The 26760-nt window shown below is 40.9% G+C and overlaps 1 protein-coding gene across 1 annotated transcript in view; it reads left to right on the forward strand.

Annotated features, from left to right (window-relative positions):
- LOC115124545 (adhesion G protein-coupled receptor B2-like) overlaps window positions 1-21767 on the forward strand; it is a 37897-nt gene extending 16130 nt beyond the window's left edge. Inside the window, exons 4-8 of the mRNA XM_065021034.1 lie at window positions 19-183; window positions 8437-8538; window positions 18097-18203; window positions 21218-21412; window positions 21687-21767. Coding sequence (XP_064877106.1) covers window positions 19-183; window positions 8437-8538; window positions 18097-18203; window positions 21218-21412; window positions 21687-21767 — 650 coding nt within the window. The remainder of the gene's footprint in view (window positions 1-18; window positions 184-8436; window positions 8539-18096; window positions 18204-21217; window positions 21413-21686) is intronic.
- Window positions 21768-26760: the final 4993 nt, after the last annotated feature.

Below are 26760 nucleotides of genomic sequence, written 5' to 3' on the forward strand. Positions count from 1 at the left end.
CCCTCCGTCTCTTTCCAGGTGGGGGTAACTGGGGCAGCTGGAACCACTGGAGTCTGTGCAGTAAGACGTGTGACTCAGGGTGGCAGCGTCGCTTCAGGATGTGTGAGGGGACAGGGATACAGGGTTACCCCTGTGACGGCTCCGGAGAGGAGGTCCGCTCCTGCAATGACAAGAAGTGCCCCGGTCAGAGTCTATGTCTGTGTTTGTGTCTCAGTGTGTGTTTATGTCTCTTTGTGTCTATCTGTGTGTTTATGTCTCTTTGTGTCTCTGCGTGTGTTTATGTCTCTTTGTGTCTCTGTGTGTGTTTGTGTCTCAGTGTGTGTTTACGTCGCTTTGTTTCTGTGTGTGTGTGTGTGTGTGTGTGTGTGTGTGTGTGTGTGTGTGTGTGTGTGTGTGTGTGTGTGTGTGGTCAGGTAGGGACTGTGTGTGTGTGATGGTATGAGGGCTGTGTGTGTGTCTGTGTGTGTGGTCAGGTAGGGACTGTGTGTGTGTGATGGTATGAGGGCTGTGTGTGTGTCTGTGTGTGTTCATTGAGAGGGCGAACTGTGTGTGTTCATTGAGAGGGCGAACTGTGTGTGATTATTGGTGATAATTTGCGAACTTGTTTGTTTTTGTTGAAATGTGTTGTGGTGTATTTGTTTAATAGGCTCAGTTAAAAATGTGTTGAGTTACGTATAGTGGGGGTATAATTGTATCTGTAATGATTGTGGAATGAGGGGAATTGATGGTTCTTCATGTGTCAGTCAAACTGCATCACACAGAGTGGATGATTCCCTGTGGTGAAGGCAACACTGTTGGCCAGCCTACCCAGCTACCACATAACGTTCTGAGAACCTAATGTTTCTTAGACCTTGGTGAGAGCATGGTTGTCCTATGGTTATTTAGCATACAACCTTCCCACAATGTTCTGCAAATGGTACAGGATACCCCACTCGCACATAACGTTATTTGAACCATATGTTTCTTAAGTGGGGATTTCAGTACTTCAGCATAACGTTTTCTAAAGGGTTCCTCGTGGTTCTTTTTAAAGTCATGTTCTCAGAACATTAAGAACAGTTTCCATAAAACGCAGAAGAAAACATTAATGTTCAAATAACGTTCTAAGAACGTTCTAAGAACATGTAAACAACAGGTGGGTCTAATCCTGAATGCTGATTGGTTAAAAGCGCATTCCAAACACTGTCTATTCCGCATTCCAAACACTGTCTATTCCACAAGTTACCGTTGGCTAAATCTATGACGTAATAAAATTCCTATTTTCTCTGTTCCATCTGAGTGCACAATCCACTGTCTCATCAGACCAGCCAGACAATTAATAAACTTCATCTCAACTATAAAAACATTGTTTGAATATTCGAATTCGGTCTCCAGCTTTCCCATAGTAATGAACGTGTCGGGAGTCGGGATAAGACAGACAGGCATGCAGTTTTTCTTAGCCAGCCAGTCATGAACCAGCATAATCTTTATGGATATACAGTAAAAGTCCACCAACCCATTCAAGGATTTTTTTATATACAAAATGCTTCAGTTTCAACTGTTCTGCCTGCGGTTATGGAACCCTGACCTGTTCACCGGACATGCTACCTTGTCCTGGACCTGCTCTTTTCAACTCTCTCTCTCTAGCTCACATGCTGTCTCGAACTCTGAATGCTCGGCTATGAAAAGCCAACTGACATTTACTCCTGAGGTGCTGACCTGTTGCACCCTCTACAACCACTGTGATTATTATTATTATTTGACTCTGCCTGTCATCTATGAACGTTTGAAAATCTTGGTCATGTTCTGTTATAATCTCAACCCGGCACAGCCAGAAGAGGACTAGCCACCCTCAGAGCCTGGTTCCTCTCTAGGTTTCTTCCTAGGTTCTGGCCTTTCTAGGGAGGTTTTCCTAGCCACCGTGTTTCTACATCTGCATTGTTTGGGGTTTTTGGCTGGGTTTCTGTATAGCACTTTGTGACATGATGTAAAAATGGCTTTATAAATACATGTTATTGATTTAATTTGTAGGTGTGTCCAAACTCTGAACTGATACTGTATACAAATAACTCTAAAACTAAACAAAGTACAGGCAGTGTGTCATTCCAGCTTCAGTTTGAAGTGATTGTGTTGGTACCATCCCTTCTCAAAAAATGTTACCGGTTAGGAAACTTATGAATTTATCCCCAGAACCAATGAGAAACCAAAAATGTACATTTCCACAACTTCCAAGGAACCAGATGTGCTAGCTGGGTATTGTCTTCTCCCCTCTCTCTCTCTCTCTCTCCTCTCTCTCTCCTCTCTCTCTCTCTCTCTCTCTCTCTCTCTCTCTCTCTCTCTCTCTCTCTCTCTCTCTCTCTCTCTCTCTCTCTCTCTCTCTCCTCTCTCTCTGTCTATCCATTTTCCTGCTCCCTTTTATTTTAGTTTGTTGCACAGTATCTATCTTTCTGTATGCCTCTTCATCCCTCTCTCTCTCTCTCTCTCTCTGTTGACATCATTTTCCCTCCATTTTCTTTCCTGTCTCTTGCTCTCAATCTTCATATTCACTCTCCCTTTCTGCGTTTCTCTCTCACTTTATCTCCCTCTTCCTCTCTTTTTCTCAACCTATTTCTCTTTTGCTCTCCCCTCTCTATTCCCTCCCTCTCCCTCCCTCCCCTCCCTCTCCCTCTCTCCCTCTCCCTCTCCCTCTCCCTCTCCCTCTCCCTCTCCCTCCCTCTCCCTCCCTCTCTATCCCTCTCCCTCTTTCCTTCCCTCTCCCTCCCTCCCTCCCTCCCTCCCTCCCTCCCTCCCTCCCTCCCTCCCTCCCTCCCTCTCCCTCTCCCTCTCCCTCTCCCTCTCCCTCCCCCTCTCTATCCCTCTCCCTCCCCCTCTCCCTCTCCCTCCCTCCCTCCCTCCCTCTCCCTCTCCCTCTCCCTCTCCCTCTCCCTCTCCCTCCCTCTCCCTCCCTCCCTCTCTCATCTCACAGGACGGAGGGTATTGTTCAAAGCCCTGCTTGGTGTGATTTGTCAGTGTGTCAGCCACTGCAGCAAACAGCACAGTTTAATAAGCATGCCTTTGACTGGGTTTTCTATTTCTGTGTGTATGCGTGTGTGTGTGTGTGTGTGTGTGCGTGCGTGTGTGTGCGCATGCATGTGTGTGTTTGTGTGTGTGCGGTGCTCTGGGAGGCTATAGATTAGATAAATGTCAGACATTGCCGCAGAGTGAACTTCTGTCAGAGATAGTCCTTTTATAGCTCTCTGGCATGTTGCAGAACATACAGATCTGTCCAAGAGTTTGGAGGGGAACATAGATTTACATGAAGAAGAACTGACATTTTTCACTATCTTTCTCTCTTGTCCTGCGCTGTTTTCTCTCTCTCTCTCTCTCTCTTCTCCAGACTCTGAGTATTTCCTCTCTTGTAATATTCTTCATCGTTCAGGGTTATGTAGAGAGGGATAAAAAGAGATATGAATACAAAGAGGGACAGATAAAGACAGATTGCATATGGATTGAGTGTACAAAACATTAGGAAGTCTCTTCCGAATATTGAGTTGCACTTCCTTTTTGTCCCCAGAATAGCCTCATTTCGTCCTTAATGTTTTGTACACTCACTGTATATTGTAGAGGCAATGATGGAAATACAGTACCTGTCAAAAGTTTGGACACACCTACTTATTCAAGGGATTTTCTTTAATTGTACTATTTTCTACATTGTAGAATAATAGTGAAGACATCAAAACCATTAAATAAAACATATGGAATCATGTAGTAACCAAAAAAGTGTTAAACAAATCAAAATATATTTTATATTTGAGATTATTCAAAGTAGCCACCCTTTGCCTTGATGAGAGTTTTGTTCAATTTGCACACAAAACATGCAATAATGTCTAAAAACATGTTTTTGCTTTGTCATTATGAGGTATTGATGAGGAAGATGAGGTAGATTGATGAGGGAAAAAACAATTTAATCAATTTTAGGATATGTCTGGAATGTAACAAAATGTGGAAAAATGTACAATGTAGAAAGTCAATATGTCTGAATATTTTCTGAATGCACTGTACATTGTAGAGGTAATGATGGATATATATTGTAGAGATAATGATGGAAAAATATATTAGAGGTAATGATGGATATATATTGTATAGGTAATGATGAACATATATTGTAGAGGTAATGATGAATATAGCGTAAAGGTAATGATGAATACATATTGTAGATGTAATGAGGAAAATATTTTGTATAGGTAACGATGGATATATATTGTAATGGTAATGATGGATATATTTTGTATAGGTAATGATGGATATATATTGTAATGGTAATGATGGATATATATTGTATAGGTAATGATGGATATATATATTGTATAGGTAATGATGGATATATATTGTAGATGTAATGATGGATATAGCGTAATGGTAATGATGATTATATACTGTATAGGTAATGATGAATACATAGTGTAGAATTGATGATGACCATATATTGTAGATGTAATGAGAATATATATTGTATAGGTAATGATGAATATATATTGTATAGGTAATGATGAACATATATTGTATATGTAATGAGAATATATATTGTATAGGTAATGATGAATATATATATATTAGATGTAATGATGAATATATATTCTAGAGAAAATGATGAATATATTGTATAGGTAATGATGGATATTGTAGAAATAATGATGAATATATATTCTAGAGAAAATGATGAATATATTGTATAGGTAATGATGGATATTGTAGAAATAATGATGAATATATATTGTATAGGTAATGATGGATATACTGTATATTGTAGAGGTAATGATGAATATTGTAGACATAAGGATGAATATATATTGTATAGGTAATGATGGATATATTGTATATTGTAGAGGTAATGATGAATAGTGTAGACATAAGGATGAATATATATTGTATAGGTAATGATGGATATACTGTATATTGTAGAGGTAATGATGAATAGTGTAGACATAAGGATGAATATATATTGTAGAGGTAATGATGAATAGTGTAGACATAAGGATGAATATATATTGTAGAGGTAATGATGAATAGTGTAGACATAAGGATGAATATATATTGTAGAGGTAATGATGAATAGTGTAGACATAAGGATGAATATATATTGTAGAGGTAATGATGAATAGTGTAGACATAAGGATGAATATATATTGTAGAGGTAATGATGAATAGTGTAGACATAAGGATGAATATATATTGTAGAGGTAATGATGAATAGTGTAGACATAAGGATGAATATATATTGTAGAGGTAATGATGAATAGTGTAGACATAAGGATGAATATATATTGTAGAGGTAATGATGGATATACTGTATATTGTAGAGGTAATGATGGATATACTGTATATTGTAGAGGTAATGATGAATAGTGTAGACATAAGGATGAATATATATTGTAGAGGTAATGATGAATAGTGTAGACATAAGGATGAATATATATTGTAGAGGTAATGATGAATAGTGTAGACATAAGGATGAATATATATTGTAGAGGTAATGATGAATAGTGTAGACATAAGGATGAATATATATTGTAGAGGTAATGATGGATATACTGTATATTGTAGAGGTAATGATGGATATACTGTATATTGTAGAGGTAATGATGAATAGTGTAGACATAAGGATGAATATATATTGTAGAGGTAATGATGGATATACTGTATATTGTAGAGGTAATGATGGATATACTGTATATTGTAGAGGTAATGATGGATATACTGTATATTGTAGAGGTAATGATGAATAGTGTAGACATAAGGATGAATATATATTGTAGAGGTAATGATGAAAAGTGTAGACATAAGGATGAATATATATTGTAGAGGTAATGATGAACATATATTGTAGAGGTAATGATGAATATAGCGTAAAGGTAATGATGAATACATATTGTAGATGTAATGAGGAAAATATTTTGTATAGGTAACGATGGATATATATTGTAATGGTAATGATGGATATATTTTGTATAGGTAATGATGGATATATATTGTAATGGTAATGATGGATATATATTGTATAGGTAATGATGGATATATATATTGTATAGGTAATGATGCATATATATTGTAGATGTAATGATGGATATAGCGTAATGGTAATGATGATTATATACTGTATAGGTAATGATGAATACATAGTGTAGAATTGATGATGACCATATATTGTAGATGTAATGAGAATATATATTGTATAGGTAATGATGAATATATATTGTATAGGTAATGATGAACATATATTGTAGATGTAATGAGAATATATATTGTATAGGTAATGATGAATATATATATATTAGATGTAATGATGAATATATATTCTAGAGAAAATGATGAATATATTGTATAGGTAATGATGGATATTGTAGAAATAATGATGAATATATATTCTAGAGAAAATGATGAATATATTGTATAGGTAATGATGGATATTGTAGAAATAATGATGAATATATATTGTATAGGTAATGATGGATATACTGTATATTGTAGAGGTAATGATGAATATTGTAGACATAAGGATGAATATATATTGTATAGGTAATGATGGATATACTGTATATTGTAGAGGTAATGATGAATAGTGTAGACATAAGGATGAATATATATTGTAGAGGTAATGATGAATAGTGTAGACATAAGGATGAATATATATTGTAGAGGTAATGATGAATAGTGTAGACATAAGGATGAATATATATTGTAGAGGTAATGATGAATAGTGTAGACATAAGGATGAATATATATCGTAGAGGTAATGATGAATAGTGTAGACATAAGGATGAATATATATTGTAGAGGTAATGATGAAAAGTGTAGACATAAGGATGAATATATATTGTAGAGGTAATGATGAATAGTGTAGACATAAGGATGAATATATATTGTAGAGGTAATGATGAAAAGTGTAGACATAAGGATGAATATATATTGTAGAGGTAATGATGAATAGTGTAGACATAAGGATTAATATATATTGTAGAGGTAATGATGAAAAGTGTAGACATAAGGATGAATATATATTGTAGAGGTAATGATGAATAGTGTAGACATAAGGATGAATATATATTGTAGAGGTAATGATGGATATACTGTATATTGTAGAGGTAATGATTTGATATACTGTATATTGTAGAGGTAATGATGAATAGTGTAGACATAAGGATGAATATATATTGTAGAGGTAATGATGAATAGTGTAGACATAAGGATGAATATATATTGTAGAGGTAATGATGAATAGTGTAGACATAAGGATGAATATATATTGTAGAGGTAATGATGAATAGTGTAGACATACGGATGAATATATATTGTAGAGGTAATGATGGATATACTGTATATTGTAGAGGTAATGATGGATATACTGTATATTGTAGAGGTAATGATGAATATATATTGTAGAGGTAATGATGAATAGTGTAGACATAAGGATGAATATATATTGTAGAGGTAATGATGGATATACTGTATATTGTAGAGGTAATGATGAATAGTGTAGACATAAGGATGAATATATATTGTAGAGGTAATGATGAATATTGTAGACATAAGGATGAATATATATTGTAGAGGTAATGATGAATAGTGTAGACATAAGGATGAATATATATTGTAGAGGTAATGATGAATAGTGTAGACATAAGGATGAATATATATTGTAGAGGTAATGATGAATAGTGTAGACATAAGGATGAATATATATTGTAGAGGTAATGATGAATAGTGTAGACATAAGGATGAATATATATTGTAGAGGTAATGATGAATAGTGTAGACATAAGGATGAATATATATTGTAGAGGTAATGATGAATAGTGTAGACATAAGGATGAATATATATTGTAGAGGTAATGATGAATAGTGTAGACATAAGGATGAATATATATTGTAGAGGTAATGATGAATAGTGTAGACATAAGGATGAATATATATTGTAGAGGTAATGATGAATAGTGTAGACATAAGCATGAATATATATTGTAGAGGTAATGATGAATAGTGTAGACATAAGGATGAATATATATATTGTAGAGGTAATGATGAATAGTGTAGACATAAGGATGAATATATATTGTAGAGGTAATGATGAATAGTGTAGACATAAGGATGAATATATATTGTAGAGGTAATGATGAATAGTGTAGACATAAGGATGAATATATATTGTAGAGGTAATGATGAATAGTGTAGACATAAGGATGAATATATATTGTAGAGGTAATGATGAATAGTGTAGACATAAGGATGAATATATATTGCAGAGGTAATGATGAATAGTGTAGACATAAGGATGAATATATATTGCAGCGGTAATGAAATATACAGAAAGGGAGTGTAATAAATACAATGCCTGGGAAAAATGGAATCTGTTGCAGGATATTATTGAATTGCAGTGTGTGTGTTATATCTAACTCCCTCTCTCTCTCTTCTGTCTCTCTGCAGCACCTCATGAGATCTGTAGAGATGAGTACCTTGTAACCATGACCTGGAAAAGAGCCTCGGCTGGAGAAACAGTCTACAACAAGTGTCCGACTAACGCCACTGGTAAACCTTACGATACTATGACAGTACTATAACTATACTGCTATTATAAACCGAGAAACACGTTTCCATTCCATTACACACATGTACTAGTGTGTAACAGGACAAATATAAGAACCCCCTAAATTATAATGTATTATGTACATTTACACTGTAATGATGTAGTCCAACTGCTACTAGTACTAAGTGTCTGACTACTACTAGTACTAAGTGTCTGACTACTACTAGTACTAAGTGTCTGACTACTACTAGTACTAAGTGTCTGACAACTACTAGTACTAAGTGTCTGACAACTACTAGTACTAAGTGTCTGACTACTACTAGTACTAAGTGTCTGACTACTACTAGTACTAAGTGTCTGACTACTACTAGTACTAAGTGTCTGACTACTACTAGTACTAAGTGTCTGACAACTACTAGTACTAAGTGTCTGACAACTACTAGTACTAAGTGTCTGACAACTACTAGTACTAAGTGTCTGACTACTACTAGCACTACTAGTACTAAGTGTCTGACAACTACTAGTACTAAGTGTCTGACTACTACTAGTACTAAGTGTCTGACAACTACTAGTACTAAGTGTCTGACTACTACTAGTACTAAGTGTCTGACTACTACTAGCACTACTAGTACTATGTGTCTGACTACTACTAGTACTAAGTACTACTACTAGTACTAAGTGTCTGACTACTACTAGTACTAAGTGTCTGACTACTAATAGTACTAAGTGTCTGACTACTACTAGTACTACTAGTACTAAGTGTCTGACTACTACTAGTACTAAGTGTCTGACTACTAGTAGTACTAAGTGTCTGACTACTACTAGTACCAAGTGTCTGACTACTACTAGCACTACTAGTACTAAGAGTCTGACTACTACTAGTACTAAGTGTTTGACTACTACTAGTACTAAGTGTCTGACTACAACTAGTACTAAGTGTCTGACTACAACTAGTACTAAGTGTCTGACTACAACTAGTACTAAGTGTCTGACTACAACTAGTACTAAGTGTCTGACTACAACTAGTACTAAGTGTCTGACTACTACTAGTACTAAGTATCTGAGTACTACTAATACTACTAGTACTAAGTGTCTGACTACTACTAGTACTAAGTGTCTGACTACTAGTAGTACTAAGTGTCTGACTACTAGTAGTACTAAGTGTCTGACTACTACTAGTACTAAGTGTCTGACTACTACTAGTACTAAGTGTCTGACCACTACTAGTACTAAGTGTCTGACCACTACTAGTACTAAGTGTCTGACAACTACTAGTACTAAGTGTCTGACAACTACTAGTACTAAGTGTCTGACAACTACTAGTACTAAGTGTCTGACTACTACTAGTACTAAGTGTCTGACAACTACTAGTACTAAGTGTCTGACAACTACTAGTACTAAGTGTCTGACAACTACTAGTACTAAGTGTCTGACTACTACTAGTACTAAGTGTCTGACTACTACTAGCACTACTAGTACTATGTGTCTGACTACTACTAGTACTAAGTACTACTACTAGTACTAAGTGTCTGACTACTACTAGTACTAAGTGTCTGACTACTAATAGTACTAAGTGTCTGACTACTACTAGTACTACTAGTACTAAGTGTCTGACTACTACTAGTACTAAGTGTCTGACTACTAGTAGTACTAAGTGTTTGACTACTACTAGTACTAAGTGTCTGACTACTACTAGCACTACTAGTACTAAGTGTTTGACTACTACTAGTACTAAGTGTTTGACTACTACTAGTACTAAGTGTCTGACTACAACTAGTACTAAGTGTCTGACTACAACTAGTACTAAGTGTCTGACTACAACTAGTACTAAGTGTCTGACTACAACTAGTACTAAGTGTCTGACTACAACTAGTACTAAGTGTCTGACTACTACTAGTACTAAGTATCTGAGTACTACTAATACTACTAGTACTAAGTGTCTGACCACTACTAGTACTAAGTGTCTGACCACTACTAGTACTAAGTGTCTGACCACTACTAGTACTAAGTGTCTGACAACTACTAGTACTAAGTGTCTGACAACTACTAGTACTAAGTGTCTGACAACTACTAGTACTAAGTGTCTGACTACTACTAGTACTAAGTGTCTGACAACTACTAGTACTAAGTGTCTGACTACTACTAGTACTAAGTGTCTGACTACTACTAGTACTAAGTGTCTGACTACTACTAGTACTAAGTGTCTGACTACTACTAGTACTAAGTGTCTGACTACTACTAGTACTAAGTGTCTGACAACTACTAGTACTAAGTGTCTGACTACTACTAGCACTACTAGTACTAAGTGTCTGACAACTACTAGTACTAAGTGTCTGACTACTACTAGTACTAAGTGTCTGACAACTACTAGTACTAAGTGTCTGACTACTACTAGTACTAAGTGTCTGACTACTACTAGCACTACTAGTACTATGTGTCTGACTACTACTAGTACTAAGTACTACTACTACTACTAAGTGTCTGACTACTACTAGTACTAAGTGTCTGACTACTAATAGTACTAAGTGTCTGACTACTACTAGTACTACTAGTACTAAGTGTCTGACTACTACTAGTACTAAGTGTCTGACTACTACTAGTACTAAGTGTCTGACTACTACTAGTACTAATTGTCTGACTACTACTAGTACTAAGTGTCTGACTACTACTAGCACTACTAGTACTAAGTGTCTGACTACTACTAGTACTAAGTGTTTGACTACTACTAGTACTAAGTGTCTGACTACAACTAGTACTAAGTGTCTGACTACAACTAGTACTAAGTGCCTGACTACAACTAGTACTAAGTGTCTGACTACAAATAGTACTAAGTGTCTGACTACTACTAGTACTAAGTATCTGAGTACTACTAATACTACTAGTACTAAGTGTCTGACTACTAGTAGTACTAAGTGTCTGACTACTAGTAGTACTAAGTGTCTGACTACTAGTAGTACTAAGTGTCTGACTACTACTAGTACTAAGTGTCTGACCACTACTAGTACTAAGTGTCTGACCACTACTAGTACTAAGTGTCTGACCACTACTAGTACTAAGTGTCTGACCACTACTAGTACTAAGTGTCTGACCACTACTGGTACTAAGTGTCTGACCACTACTGGTACTAAGTGTCTGACCACTACTGGTACTAAGTGTCTGACCACTACTGGTACTAAGTGTCTGACCACTACTAGTACTAAGTGTCTGACAACTACTAGTACTAAGTGTCTGACAACTACTAGTACTAAGTGTCTGACTACTACTAGTACTAAGTGTCTGACTACTACTAGTACTAAGTGTCTGACTACTACTAGTACTAAGTGTCTGACTACTACTAGCACTACTAGTACTATGTGTCTGACTACTACTAGTACTAAGTGTCTGACTACTACTAGTACTAAGTGTCTGACTACTACTAGTACTAAGTGTCTGACTACTACTAGTACTAAGTGTCTGACTACTACTAGTACTAAGTGTCTGACTACTACTAGTACTAAGTGTCTGACTACTACTAGTACTAAGTGTCTGACTACTACTAGTACTAAGTGTCTGACTACTAACAGTAGTACTAAGTGAGGTGGGGTTTCAGGTGTCTCTGACTACTACTAGTACTAAGTGTCTGACTACTACTAGTACTAAGTGTCTGACTACTACTAGCACTACTAGTACTAAGTGTCTGACTACTACTAGTACTAAGTGTTTGACTACTACTAGTACTAAGTGTCTGACTACAACTAGTACTAAGTGTCTGACTACAACTAGTACTAAGTGTCTGACTACTACTAGTACTAAGTATCTGAGTACTACTAATACTACTAGTACTAAGTGTCTGACTACTACTAGTACTAAGTGTCTGACTACTAGTAGTACTAAGTGTCTGACTACTAGTAGTACTAAGTGTCTGACTACTAGTAGTACTAAGTGTCTGACTACTAGTAGTACTAAGTGTCTGACTACTAGTAGTACTAAGTGTCTGACTACTAGTAGTACTAAGTGTCTGACTACTACTAGTACTAAGTGTCTGACCACTACTAGTACTAAGTGTCTGACCACTACTAGTACTAAGTGTCTGACCACTACTGGTACTAAGTGTCTGACCACTACTGGTACTAAGTGTCTGACCACTACTGGTACTAAGTGTCTGACCACTACTGGTACTAAGTGTCTGACCACTACTAGTACTAAGTGTCTGACCACTACTAGTATTAAGTGTCTGACCACTACTAGTACTAAGTGTCTGACCACTACTAGTACTAAGTGTCTGACCACTACTAGTACTAAGTGTCTGACCACTACTAGTACTAAGTGTCTGACCACTACTAGTACTAAGTGTCTGACCACTACTAGTACTAAGTGTCTGACCACTACTGGTACTAAGTGTCTGACCACTACTGGTACTAAGTGTCTGACCACTACTGGTACTAAGTGTCTGACTACAGTGTGAGTGTGAAAAGTAATACATTCTGGTTAATATTGTGGTGCTAGAGATTCATGTTATTTTTGTGTTATTTCTATCAGATGTTTTTTTCAGAGCAGGTGCCTACCCAGACACTGTCCTCAGGCACTCACTGTAACTAATAATATACTGCTTAATAGATGAGGACTTTGAAATGTGTGTGTGTGTGTGTGTGTGTCTGTGAGCGCTTGTGTGTGCACAAGTCCCTGTGTGTATGTTTGCGTGTGCGTGCATGCACGTGTGTGTATGTGTGTACGCACATGTGTGTGTGGAATCTATTCCAGCAGAGAAGGTAGTTTGTACGGTGTCTAGATGTCATGAAGTTGGACCTGTTACGAAATGGATCTGGAGCTTTCCCACCCAGACCCAATTTACATACAGATTAAGTCGGAAGTTTACATACACCTTAGCCAAATACACTTAAAGTCAGTTTTTCACAATTCCTGACATTTAATCCTAGTAAAAATTCCCTGTCCTAGGTCAGTTAGGATCACCACTTTATTTTAAGAATGTGAAATGTCAGAATAACAGTAGAGAGAATGATTTATTTCAGCTTTTATTTATTTCATCACATTCCCATTGGGTCAGAAGTTTTTCATACACTCAATTAGTATTTGGTAGCATTGCCTTTAAATTGTTCAACTTGGGTCAAATGTTTTGGGTAGCCTTCCACAAGCTTCCCACAATAAGTTGGGATGCTTTGATATACCCACATAATGGTCCTTCCTCGTGATGCCATCTATTTTGTGAAGTGCAACAGTCCCTCCTGCAGCAAACCACCCCACAACATGATTCTGCCACCCCTGTGCTTCATGGTTGGGGTGGTGTTCTTCAGCTTGCAAGCCTCCCCCTTTTTCCTCCAAACATAATGATGGTCATTATGGCCAAACAGTTCTATTTTTGTTTCATCAGACCAGAGGACATTTCTCCAAAAAGTACGATCTTTGTCTCCATGTGCAGTTGCAAACCATAGTCTGGCTTTTTTTATGGCGGTTTTGGAGCAGTGGCTTCTTCCTTGCTGAGGGGCCTTTCAGGTTATGTCGATATATGACTCGTTTTACTGTGGATATAGATACTTTTGTACCTGTTTCCTCCAGCATCTTCACAAGGTCCTTTGCTTTTGTTCTGGGATTGATTTGCACTTTTCACACCTAAAAACATTCATCTCTAGGGGACAGAACGCGTCTCCTTCCTGAGCGGTATGACAGCTGCGTAGTCCCATGGTGTTTATACTTGCATACTATTGTTTGTACAGATGAACATGGTACCTTCAGGCATTTGGAAATTGTTCCCAATTTTGGCTAATTTATTTAGATTTTCCCATGATGTCAAGCAAAGAGGCACTGAGTTTGAAGGTAGACCTTGAAATAAATCCACACCTCCAATTGACTCAAATTATGTCTATTAGCCTATCAGATGCTTCTAACGCCATGACATAATTTTCTGGAATTTTCCAAGCTTTCCAAGGCACAGTCAATTTAGTAATGTAAACTTCTGACCAACTGGAATTGTGATACAGTGAATTATCAGTGAAATCATCGATTTGTGAACAACTTGTGGAAATAATTATTGTGTCATGCACAAAGTAGATGTCCTAACCAACTTGCCCAAACTGTAGATTGTTAAGAAGAAATTTGTGGAGTGGTTGAAAACGAGTTTTAATAACTCCAAGTGTATGTAAACTTCCAACTTCAACTGTAAATGTATTTTTAAAATATATAGACCCGTTCCAAACGAACGGACCCGAGGACAACTAGACCCGCTCTGTATAGACTTGGTCGGATCCAGACCCAGTCCGATCTGATCCAAATGATGGAAGCAGGCGGGAGAGGGGCCGTGCTGGAGCGAGTGACACGGGAAACAGGGAGGAGGGAGGAAGAGACAACAACCAACCAACCAACAAGCTGACTCGCACTATAGTAGACTAATAGTTGCCATGGCTAGGTTATTCATCATCCAATAAGATTTTGTAGTACCTGTCTTGACTCCATGAACCCAGGAGAAGCATGTTAAGCTAGCTAAACCTGTTGTAGGAGCCTACCTGTTGTAGGAGCCTACCTGTTGTAGGAGCCCACCTGTTGTAGGAGCCCACCTGTTGTAGGAGCCTACCTGTTGTAGGAGCCTACCTGTTGTAGGAGCCCACTTGTTGTAGGAGCCTACCTGTTGTAGAAGCCTACCTGTTGTAGGAGCCTACCTGTTGTAGAAGCCTACCTGTTGTAGGAGCCTACCTGTTGTAGAAGCCTACCTGTTGTAGGACCCCACCTGTTGTAGAAGCCTACCTGTTGTAGGACCCCACCTGTTGTAGAAGCCTACCTGTTGTAGGAGCCTACCTGTTGTAGGAGCCTACCTGTTCTAGGAGCCCACCTGTTGTAGGACCCCACCTGTTGTAGAAGCCTACCTGTTGTAGGAACCCACCTGTTGTAGGAGCCCACCTGTTGTAGAAGCCTACCTGTTGTAGGAGCATACCTGTTTTAGGAGCCCACCTGTTGTAGGAGCCCACCTGTTGTAGAAGCCCACCTGTTGTAGGAGCCCACCTGTTGTAGAAGCCTACCTGTTGTAGGAGCCTACCTGTTGTAGGAGCCCACCTGTTGTAGGAGCCCACCTGTTGTAGGAGCCCACCTGTTGTAGAAGCCTACCTGTTGTAGGAGCCCACCTGTTGTAGGAGCCCACCTGTTGTAGAAGCCCACCTGTTGTAGGAGCCCACCTGTTGTAGAAGCCCACCTGTTGTAGAAGCCTACCTGTTGTAGAAGCCTACCTGTTGTAGAAGCCTACCTGTTGTAGAAGCGCACCTGTTGTAGAAGCCCACCTGTTGTAGAAGCCCACCTGTTGTAGAAGCCTACCTGTTGTAGAAGCCTACCTGTTGTAGGAGCCCACCTGTTGTAGAAGCCTACCTGTTGTAGAAGCCTACCTGTTGTAGAAGCCCACCTGTTGTAGTAGCCCACCTGTTGTAGGAGCCCACCTGTTGTAGGAGCCCACCTGTTGTAGGAGCCCACCTGTTGTAGGAGCCCACCTGTTGTAGGAGCCCACCTGTTGTAGAAGCCCACCTGTTGTAGAAGCCTACCTGTTGTAGAAGCCTACCTGTTGTAGAAGCCCACCTGCCCACCTGTTGTAGAAGCCCACCTGTTGTAGAAGCCTACCTGTTGTAGAAGCCTACCTGTTGTAGGAGCCCACCTGTTGTAGAAGCCTACCTGTTGTAGAAGCCTACCTGTTGTAGAAGCCCACCTGTTGTAGGAGCCTACCTGTTGTAGGAGCCCACCTGTTGTAGAGCCTACCTGTTGTAGGAGCCTACCTGTTGTAGGAGCCCACCTGTTGTAGGAGCCCACCTGTTGTAGAAGCCCACCTGTTGTAGGAGCCCACCTGTTGTAGAAGCCCACCTGTTGTAGAAGCCCACCTGTTGTAGAAGCCTACCTGTTGTAGAAGCCTACCTGTTGTAGAAGCCCACCTGTTGTAGAAGCCCACCTGTTGTAGAAGCCCACCTGTTGTAGAAGCCTACCTGTTGTAGAAGCCTACCTGTTGTAGGAGCCCACCTGTTGTAGAAGCCTACCTGTTGTAGGAGCCCACCTGTTGTAGGAGCCTACCTGTTGTAGGAGCCTACCTGTTGTAGGAGCCTACCTGTTGTAGGAGCCCACCTGTTGTAGGAGCCCACCTGTTGTAGAAGCCCACCTGTTGTAGGAGCCCACCTGTTGTAGAAGCCCACCTGTTGTAGAAGCCTACCTGTTGTAGAAGCCTACCTGTTGTAGAAGCCCACCTGTTGTAGAAGCCCACCTGTTGTAGAAGCCCACCTGTTGTAGAAGCCTACCTGTTGTAGAAGCCTACCTGTTGTAGGAGCCCACCTGTTGTAGAAGCCTACCTGTTGTAGAAGCCTACCTGTTGTAGAAGCCCACCTGTTGTAGTAGCCCACCTGTTGTAGGAGCCCACCTGTTGTAGAAGCCCACCTGTTGTAGGAGCCTACCTGTTGTAGGAGCCCACCTGTTGTAGAAGCCCACCTGTTGTAGAAGCCCACCTGTTGTAGGAGCCTACCTGTTGTAGAAGCCTACCTGTTGTAGAAGCCCACCTGTTGTAGAAGCCCACCTGTTGTAGAAGCCTACCTGTTGTAGAAGCCCACCTGTTGTAGAAGCCTACCTGTTGTAGAAGCCTACCTGTTGTAGAAGCCTACCTGTTGTAGAAGCCTACCTGTTGTAGAAGCCCACCTGTTGTAGGAGCCCACCTGTTGTAGAAGCCCACCTGTTGTAGAAGCCCATCTGTTGTAGAAGCCCACCTGTTGTAGAAGCCTACCTGTTGTAGAAGCCTACCTGTTGTAGAAGCCTACCTGTTGTAGAAGCCTACCTGTTGTAGGAGCCTACCTGTTGTAGAAGCCTACCTGTTGTAGAAGCCTACCTTTTGGCTCTTGGTCATTCTAGTCTATCCATCTCCTTCAACTTTTAATTCCATCATTTTAATTCCATCTTCCATTGATTAGATATCCTCTAACTTTTGCCAAAAACTGAGGCTTTATGGCAGTAGCGTATTGCCTCTTTGATGACTTATAATTGCCCAACAACGAGCTACACGCGCCACTCATGAAAACCAAAGAGCAGCAGCATAAATGATAAAATATCTCTCTCTCTCTCTACTGCAGCAATCGCATTCAGATCTTTTAGGGGACCTTCCAGACAAGTCAGTTAAAATGACTCATATCCGAGACCTGTGACAATCATATCAGATCCAACCCAGACCGGTGACATTATTTAGAATTCTGGACCCGCTTGGGTCCCAGATGGATTGGCGTGTATTCGGGTACAGGTGGATCCGTGAAGGCCTGCAATGGTATCCCACAGGGCTCAAGTTTCAGTTTCACCATATGTTGTTTCTAAGTTTCCCTCTCAATAACTGTGTACATGTATACTATGTGTGTGACCTTATAGAGTAGTTGTATATTAGATAGTGTTAGGTGGATGGTTGACCTGAGGTTGACCTCCGCTCTACATTATAGTGGGTATACTATGTTGGAAACAAGTTGCAATGAGAGTCTCATGAGGTTACTGGATAACATGAAACCAATGTATTATTGCTGTTTTACAAGTTTTACATAACAATGGTATCTTGTTCTCTCTCTCCTCTCTAGGATCTGCTAGTCGTCGTTGCTTGCTGGACGCTAATGGAGTTGCTTACTGGGGTCCTCCGAGCTTCGCCAGATGCGTCTCGATGGAATTCAGATATTTACATTTATCTGTAAGCCCCTTTTTCACGCTCTCTCTATTCACATCTCATTTATTCAAATACAGTTGGTCTTGTATAACATGCTCAATGAGCCACCTGTGCCGCGACGTTATTGTGAATGCATTTTAGTAAGCTACCTTCTATCCAGATGGTGCATAATAACACATAGACAACTAGCAGAAAGTCTTCTGTTCTTGTCATATTTAGTAGTAAGTCATAGCTGAGCCATTTGAACATTGTACATTTGAAATGCACATGTGCTTAATGTTGTCATTTTAGCATGTCTTCCACTTCCTCAATATTTCCATCGCTATTTCAAAACTATGGACTTCCTTTCTTCTTCTAGCCTGTAAAATGAACAACTCAATGATTAAACAGATCTCGAAGACTGACCTTGCCCAACACAGGTTGAATAAATGAATTATGTCGACGCCCACATCCTATTTGTTTGCCCGTCAATAAACGTGGGATTGTATTCATAAAGTGTCTTATAGTAAGAGTGCTGAGATCAGTTTTGCCTTTTTAAATAATAATGAATAATATTACATGAACATGTGGGGCCTGATCCTAGATCAGCACTCAACTCTGAGATGGTTTATGATTTCTGGCCGTGAATAACTTTCTGTGAAAAGTTTGTCCAGTTAGTCATAAGTAGCATTGTCATCACTCTCAACACTTTCTCCCTCTCTAATGAGAGTTACTGCTTTCATCCATTGTTTAATGAATGCATTGGTTAATCATTGACTAATCTCTTATGGACAGATTCTCATGGAAGTTGAAACGGCAAGAATCTGTCAAGGCTCACGTAGAGTGATTACGAACAGCAGTAGTTCCTGGTTTTTGGTTTTCATCATTGATGATTTGGATGAATCAGGATTGGGCAAAGGCGTTGCTTAAACTGGCGCAGTGAAGCGAAAATGTCCTTTTTGGCCATTATAAATACAAGTGAAATTAGCGGAAGGAGTGGTTTGGCCAAACGTTTCCATTTACAAGGGAGGCAACTTCGCTTCCTTCCTTTACACAAAGGTAATCACAATAGTTAACAAGAAATTACACTTTTAGATCATCTTTTAGATCATTTTACTTCTGGGTAACTGAGATTAATCATTGACTGTCCTACTGCGTGACCTCTGACCGTCTGTCTCCATGGCGATAATGGAAGCCAACGGGGTGGCCACCAGGCGTGCTGCGATTGGTTGATTGCACTGTTAGCCTAGGCCTGCGTTCACCACTAACCTTTCATTAGCATGGAGCTGCGGTTCATTAGGTTTGATTGCTGTTGTGACTGGAGATCAGTGTGTGTGTGTGTGTGTGTGTGTGTGTGTGTGTGTGTGTGTGTGTGTGTGTGTGTGTACGTGGATTTCAGTCAAAGTGTCATGCAGCAATGTGGAATACATAGAGTAGCCAGTATCTATCCAGTTATATCTGCAAAAATGCCTAATAAGGGCTTGGGGCTGAGGGCTAGGAGCTGAGGGCTAGGAGCTGAGGGCTAGGGAATGAGGGTTAGAGTCTGAGTGTTACGGGCTGAGGGCTAGGGGCTGAGGGCTAGGGGCTGAGGGCTAGGAGCTGAGGGCTAGGGAATGAGGGTTAGAGTCTGAGTGTTATGGGCTGAGGGCTAGGGGCTGAGGGCTAGGGGCTGAGGGCTAGGGGCTGAGGGCTAGGGGCTGAGGGCTAGTGGCTGAGGGCTAGGAGCTGAGGGCTAGGGAATGAGGGCTAGGTGCTGAGGGCTATGTACTGGGGGCTGTGGGCTGAGGGCTAGGTACTGGGGCGGCAGCGTAGCCTAGTGGTTAGAGCGTTGGACTAGTAACCGGAAGGTTGCGAGTTCAAACCCCCGAGCTGACAAGGTACAAATCTGTCGTTCTGCCCCTGAACAGGCAGTTAACCCACTGTTCCCAGGCCGTCATTGAAAATAAGAATGTGTTCTTAACTGACTTGCCTGGTTAAATAAAGGTAAAATTAAATTTAAAAAACTGGGGGCTGAGGGATAGGTGCTGAGGGCTAGGTGCGGAGGGCTAGGTTCTGAGGGCTATGGGCTGAGGGCTAGGAGCTGAGGGCTAGGGGCTGAGGGCTAGGTACTGTGAGCTGTGGGCTGAGGGCTAGGTACTGGGGGCTAGGGGCTGAGGGCTAGGGGTTGGGGGCTAGGGGATGAGGGCTAGGGGCTCAGGGCTGAGGGCTAGGGGCTGAAGGCTATGGGCTGAGGGCTAGAGGCTGAGGGCTAGGAGCTCAGGGCTAGGAGCTGAGGGTTAGGTACATATGGCTAGGTGCTTAAGGACAGGGGCTGAGGGGTAGGAGCTGAGGGCTAGTGGCTGAGGGCTGATGGCTAGGGGCTGAGGGCTAGGTACTTGACCAAGATACTGGTCATTTATGACATTCACTACCCTTACATACCTATAATACCTACTGATCCCAAGCAAAGATAGATGGATAAGAAGCCTCAGTTCTTTCTCTCTCCACTCTTTGCTCTCTACCTTACCTCTATCTCTCTCTCTCTCTCTCTCTCTGTACTCTCTATCTACTCTCTACATCACCTCAATCTCTCTCCTTCTGCTCTCTTCCTCACCTATATCTCTCTCTACTCTCTACCTCACCTCTCTCTGCTCTCTACCTCACCTCTCTCTCTCTCTCTCTCTCTCCCTCTCTCTGTGTACTCTCTACCTCACCTCTCTCTCTCTCTCTCTCTCTCTCTCTCTCTCTCTCTCTCTGTGTACTCTCTACCTTACCTCCATCTCTCTCTCTGCTCTCTACCTCACCTCTCTCTCTCTCTACTCTCTACCTCACCTCTATCTTTCTCTCTACTCTCTAACTCACCTCTATCTCTCTCTCTCTACATCACCTCCATCTCTCTCTCTCTCCGTCTCTCTCTCTTTCTTGTTCTCTCTGTCTTTCTCTTGTTCGCTCTCTTTCTTTCTCTCTCTCTTTCTCTTGTTCTCTCTCTCTCTCTTTCTCTTGTTCTCTCCCCCTCTCTCCCTCCCCATCTCTCTCTAACCCGTGTTTCTATACCCCCTCTCCTCCCCTGCTGTCTCCAGTTGCGAGAGCATCTTGCGAAGGGTCAGAGGACCCTGGCTGGAGAGGGCATGTCTCAGGTCGTGAGGAATCTCCTGGATCTCTTACAGAGGAGGAGCTACTACAGTGGTGACCTCCTGTTCTCCACGGAGATTCTCCGAAATGTGACGGACACCTTCAAGAGAGCAACCTACATCCCAGCTCCCGACGACACACAGGTGGGTGGGGAGGACACACACACACACACACACACACACACACACACAAAAACGTTCAAGAGAGCAAACTACAGCTCCTGACAACTCGCAGGTGGGTGACATATACAGACAGATAAAACACACACACCTACGGGGAGAAAACAGACAGATAAAACACACACACATACGGGGAGAAAACAGATAGATAAAACACACACCTACAAACCTACATGTTGCATGTAAACTCACACCCCTCAGCTCCCCAAAAGTCAACCCTCCTCTTCTCTTTCCTCAGAAATTCTTCCAGGTAGTCAGCTATATGTTGGACATGGAAAACCTTGAGAAGTGGGAAGACGCTCATCAGGTAGGCTTTTAAACTGTTGTTTTAGTGTGTGTGTGTGTGTGTGTGTGTGTGTGTATCAGCGTGTCTGGCTCTGTCACAGTTGGATGAATTTGATAGCAGTGTTATGTCATTATCAGAAGAGTTGTAAAATCACACCTGTTTACCATTCAGCACGGATCATACTCCAAACTGTGTACATACTGACAACCAGTGTGTGTGTGTGTGTGTGTGTGAGACTTCCAGAACCCATTGGATTATCCAATTACCTTGAATGAGCTACAGGACAAAATACAAACCCTACAACCCATAAAGGCATGTGGTGTTAATGGTATCCTCAATGAAATGATGAAATATACAGACAACAAATTCCAATTAGCTATACTAAAACTCTTTAACATCATCCTTAGCTCTGGCATCTTCCCCAATATTTAGGCTACCTGGGGCGGCAGGAAGCCTAGTTGTTAGAGCGTGGGACTAGTAACTGAAAGATTTCAAGATTGAGTCCCCAAGCTGACAAGGTAAAACATATGTCGTTCTGCCCCTGAACAGGCAGTTAACCCACTGTTCCTAGGCTGTCATTGAAAATAAAAATTTGTTCTTAACTGACTTGCCTAGTTAAATGAAGGTAAAAATAAATATATATATTTGGAACCAAGGACTGATCTCCACAGAAGTAGAGACAAATTTGACCCCAATAACTACTGTGGGATATGTGTCAACACCTTGTAGAAGTCTGCTGTTATTTTCCCATTTCCTCAGTGAAAACAATCTGCTGAGCAAATGTCAAATTGTCTTTTTACCAAATTATCGTACAACAGACCATGTATTCACCCTACACAACCTTATTGACAAACAAACAAACCAAAACAAAGGCAAAGTCTTCTCATGCTTTGTTGACTTCAAAAAATAATTTGACTCAATTTGGCATGAGGGTCTGCTAAACAAATTGATGGAAAGTGGTGTTGGGGGAAAAACATACGACATTATAAAATCCATGTACACAAACAGGAAGTGTACGGTTAAAATAGGCAAAAAAACACACACATTTCTTCCCACAGGGCCGTGGGGTGAGACAGGGATGCAGCTTAAGCTCCACCCTCTTCAACATATATATCAACAAATTGGCGAGGGCACTAGAACAGTCTGCAGCACCCGGCCTCACCCTACTAGAATCTGAAGTCAAATGTCTACTGTTTGCTGATGATCTGGTGCTTCTGTCACCAACCAAGAAGGGCCTACAGCAGCACCTAGATCTCCTGCACAGATTCTGCCAGACATGGGCCCTGACAGTAAATCTCAGTTAGACCAAAATAATGGTGTTCCAAAAAAGGTCCAGTCACCAGGACCACAAATACAAATTACATCTAGACACCATTGCCCTAGAGCACACAAAAAAACTATACATACCTTTGCCTAAACATCAGTGTCACAGGTAACTTCCACAAAGCTATGAATGATCTGAGAGACAACGCAAGAAGGGCATTCCCTGCCATCAAAAGGAACATAAAATTTGACATACCAAATAGAATCTGGCTAAAAGTACTTAAATCAGTTGTATAACCCATTGCCCTTTATTGTTGTGAGGTCTGGGGTCCGCTCACCAACAATAATTTACAAAATGGGACAAACACTAAATTGAGGCTCTGCATGCAGAAATCTGCAAAAACATCCTCTGTGTACAACGTAGAACACCAAATAATGCATGCAGAGCAGAATTAGTCCGATACCCCCTAATTATCAAAAACCACCTAAAAGGAAGCGATTCCCAAACCTTCCATAACAAAGCCATCACCTACAGAGAGATGAACCTGGAGAAGAGTCCCCTAAGCAAGCTGGTCTTGGGGCTCTGTTCACAAACACCCCACAGAGCCCCAGGACAGCAGCACAATTAGACCCAACCAAATCATGAGAAAAAAATATAATTACTTAACACATTGGAAAGAATTAACAAAAGAAGAGAGCAAACTAGAGTTCTATTTAAAACTAAACAGAGAGTACACAGTGGCAGAATACCTGACCACTGTGACTGACCCTAAACAGAGAGTACACAGTGGCAGAATACCTGACCACTGTGACTGACCCTAAACAGAGAGTACACAGTGGCAGAATACCTGACCACTGTGACTGACCCTAAACAGAGAGTACACAGTGGCAGAATATGTGACCACTGTGACTGACCCTAAACAGAGAGTACACAGTGGCAGAATACCTGACCACTGTGACTGACCCTAAACAGAGAGTACACAGTGGCAGAATACCTGACCACTGTGACTGACCCTAAACAGAGAGTACACAGTGGCAGAATACCTGACCACTGTGACTGACCCTAAACAGAGAGTACACAGTGGCAGAATACCTGACCACTGTGACCACTGACCCTAAACAGAGAGTACACAGTGGCAGAATACCTGACCACTGTGACTGACCCTAAACAGAGAGTACACAGTGGCAGAATACCTGACCACTGTGACTGACCCTAAACAGAGAGTACACAGTGGCAGAATACCTGACCACTGTGACTGACCCCTAAACAGAGAGTACACAGTGGCAGAATACCTGACCACTGTGACTGACCCTAAACAGAGAGTACACAGTGGCATAACACCTGACCACTGTGACTGACCCTAAACAGAGAGTACACAGTGGCAGAATACCTGACCACTGTGACTGACCCTAAACAGAGAGTACACAGTGGCAGAATACCTGACCACTGTGACTGACCCTAAACAGAGAGTACACAGTGGCAGAACACCTGACCACTGTGACTGACCCTAAACAGAGAGTACACAGTGGCAGAATACCTGACCACTGTGACTGACCCTAAACAGAGAGTACACAGTGGCATAACACCTGACCACTGTGACTGACCCTAAACAGAGAGTACACAGTGGCAGAATACCTGACCACTGTGACTGACCCTAAACAGAGAGTACACAGTGGCAGAATACCTGACCACTGTGACTGACCCTAAACAGAGAGTACACAGTGGCAGAATACCTGACCACTGTGACTGACCCTAAACAGAGAGTACACAGTGGCAGAATACCTGACCACTGTGACTGACCCTAAACAGAGAGTACACAGTGGCAGAATACCTGACCACTGTGACTGACCCTAAACAGAGAGTACACAGAGGCAGAATATCTGACCACTGTGACTGACCCTAAACAGAGAGTACACAGAGGCAGAATATCTGACCACTGTGACTGACCCTAAACAGAGAGTACACAGAGGCAGAATATCTGACCACTGTGACTGACCCTGACCAGAGGCAGAATACCTGACCACTGTGACTGACCCTAAACAGAGAGTACACAGAGGCAGAATATCTGACCACTGTGACTGACCCTAAACAGAGAGTACACAGTGGCAGAATACCTGACCACTGTGACTGACCCTAAACAGAGAGTACACAGCGGCAGAATACCTGACCACTGTGACTGACCCAAACTTAAGGAAAGCTTTGACTATGTACAGACTCAATGAGCATAGCCTAGCTGTTGAGAAAGACCGCTGTAGGCAGACCTGGCTCTCAAGAGAAGACAGGCTATGTGCACACTGCCCACAAAATGAGGTGGAAACTGAGCTGCACTTCCTGTCCTCCTGCCCAATGTATGGCCATATTAGAGAGACATATTTCCCTCAGATTACACAGATCCACAAAGAATTTGAAAACAAACCCGATTTTTATAAACTCCAATATCTACTGTGTGAAATACCACAGTGTACCATCACAGCACCAAGATTTGTGACCTGTTGCCACAAGTAAAGGTCAACCAGTGAAGAACAAACACCATTGTAAATACAACACATATTTAAGCTAATTTATTTTCCCTTTTGTTCTTTAACCATTTGCACATCGTTATAACACTGTATATACACACAGTGGGGAGAACGAGTATTTGATACACTGCCGATTTTGCAGGTTTTCCTACTTACAAAGCATGTAGAGGTCTGTATTTTTTATCATAGGTACACTTCAACTGTGAGAGACCGAATCTAAAACAAAAATCCAGAAATCACATTGTATGATTTTAAGTAATTAATTAGCATTTTATTGCATGACATAAGTATTTGATACATCAGAAAAGCAGAACTTAATATTTGGTACAGAAACCTTTGTTTGCAATTACAGAGATACATTTCCTGTAGTTCTTGTGTGTGTGTGCGCACATCCATATTTAGTTACTAAAGGATGCATATGACCCCAATGCACATGTTATATCCCCCAACATACATTTTATCATAACACACATAGCCATTATCATGGCACACAACAACAGCACACATGAGATAATGCCCAGTCAGCGAGGCTGAAGGTAGCCTTGTGGTTAGAGTGTTGGGTCAGTAACCGAAAGGTTGCTAGATCAAATCCCTCATCTGACAAGGTAAAAAAAAGGCAGTTAACCCACTGTTCCTAGGCTGTCATTGTAAATAAGAATATGTTCTTTAACTGGCTTGCGTAGTTAATTGAAACATGTTTTTTTAAATCCCAACAGCACACGTAACATAATGCCCCCAACATACAGATGAAGTGGGAAGTTTACATACACCGTAGCCAAATACATTTCAACTCAGTTTTGACATTTAATCCTAGTAAAATGTCCCTGTCTTAGGTCAGTTAAGATCACCACTTTATTTTAAGAATGTGAAATGTCAGAATAATAGTAGAGAGAATGATTTATTTCAGCTTTTATTTCTTTCATCACATTCCCAGTGGGTCAGAAATTTACATACACTCAATTAGTATTTGGTAGCATTGCCTTTAAATGGTTTAACTTCAGTGAAACGTTTTGGGTAGCCTTCCACAAGCTTCCCACAATAAGTTGGGTGAATTCATTCCTCCTGACAGAGCTGGTGTAACTGAGTCAGGTTTGTAGGCCTCCTTGCTCGCACATGCTTTTTCAGTTCTGCCCACAAATTGTCTATAGGGTTGAGGTCAGGGCTTTGTGATGTCCACTCCAATACCTTGACTGTGTTGTCCTTAAGCCATTTTGCCACAACTGTGGAAGTATGCTTGGGGTCA

This window comes from Oncorhynchus nerka, linkage group LG7, assembly GCF_034236695.1.
Source record: "Oncorhynchus nerka isolate Pitt River linkage group LG7, Oner_Uvic_2.0, whole genome shotgun sequence".
Lineage (NCBI taxonomy): Eukaryota > Metazoa > Chordata > Actinopteri > Salmoniformes > Salmonidae > Oncorhynchus > Oncorhynchus nerka.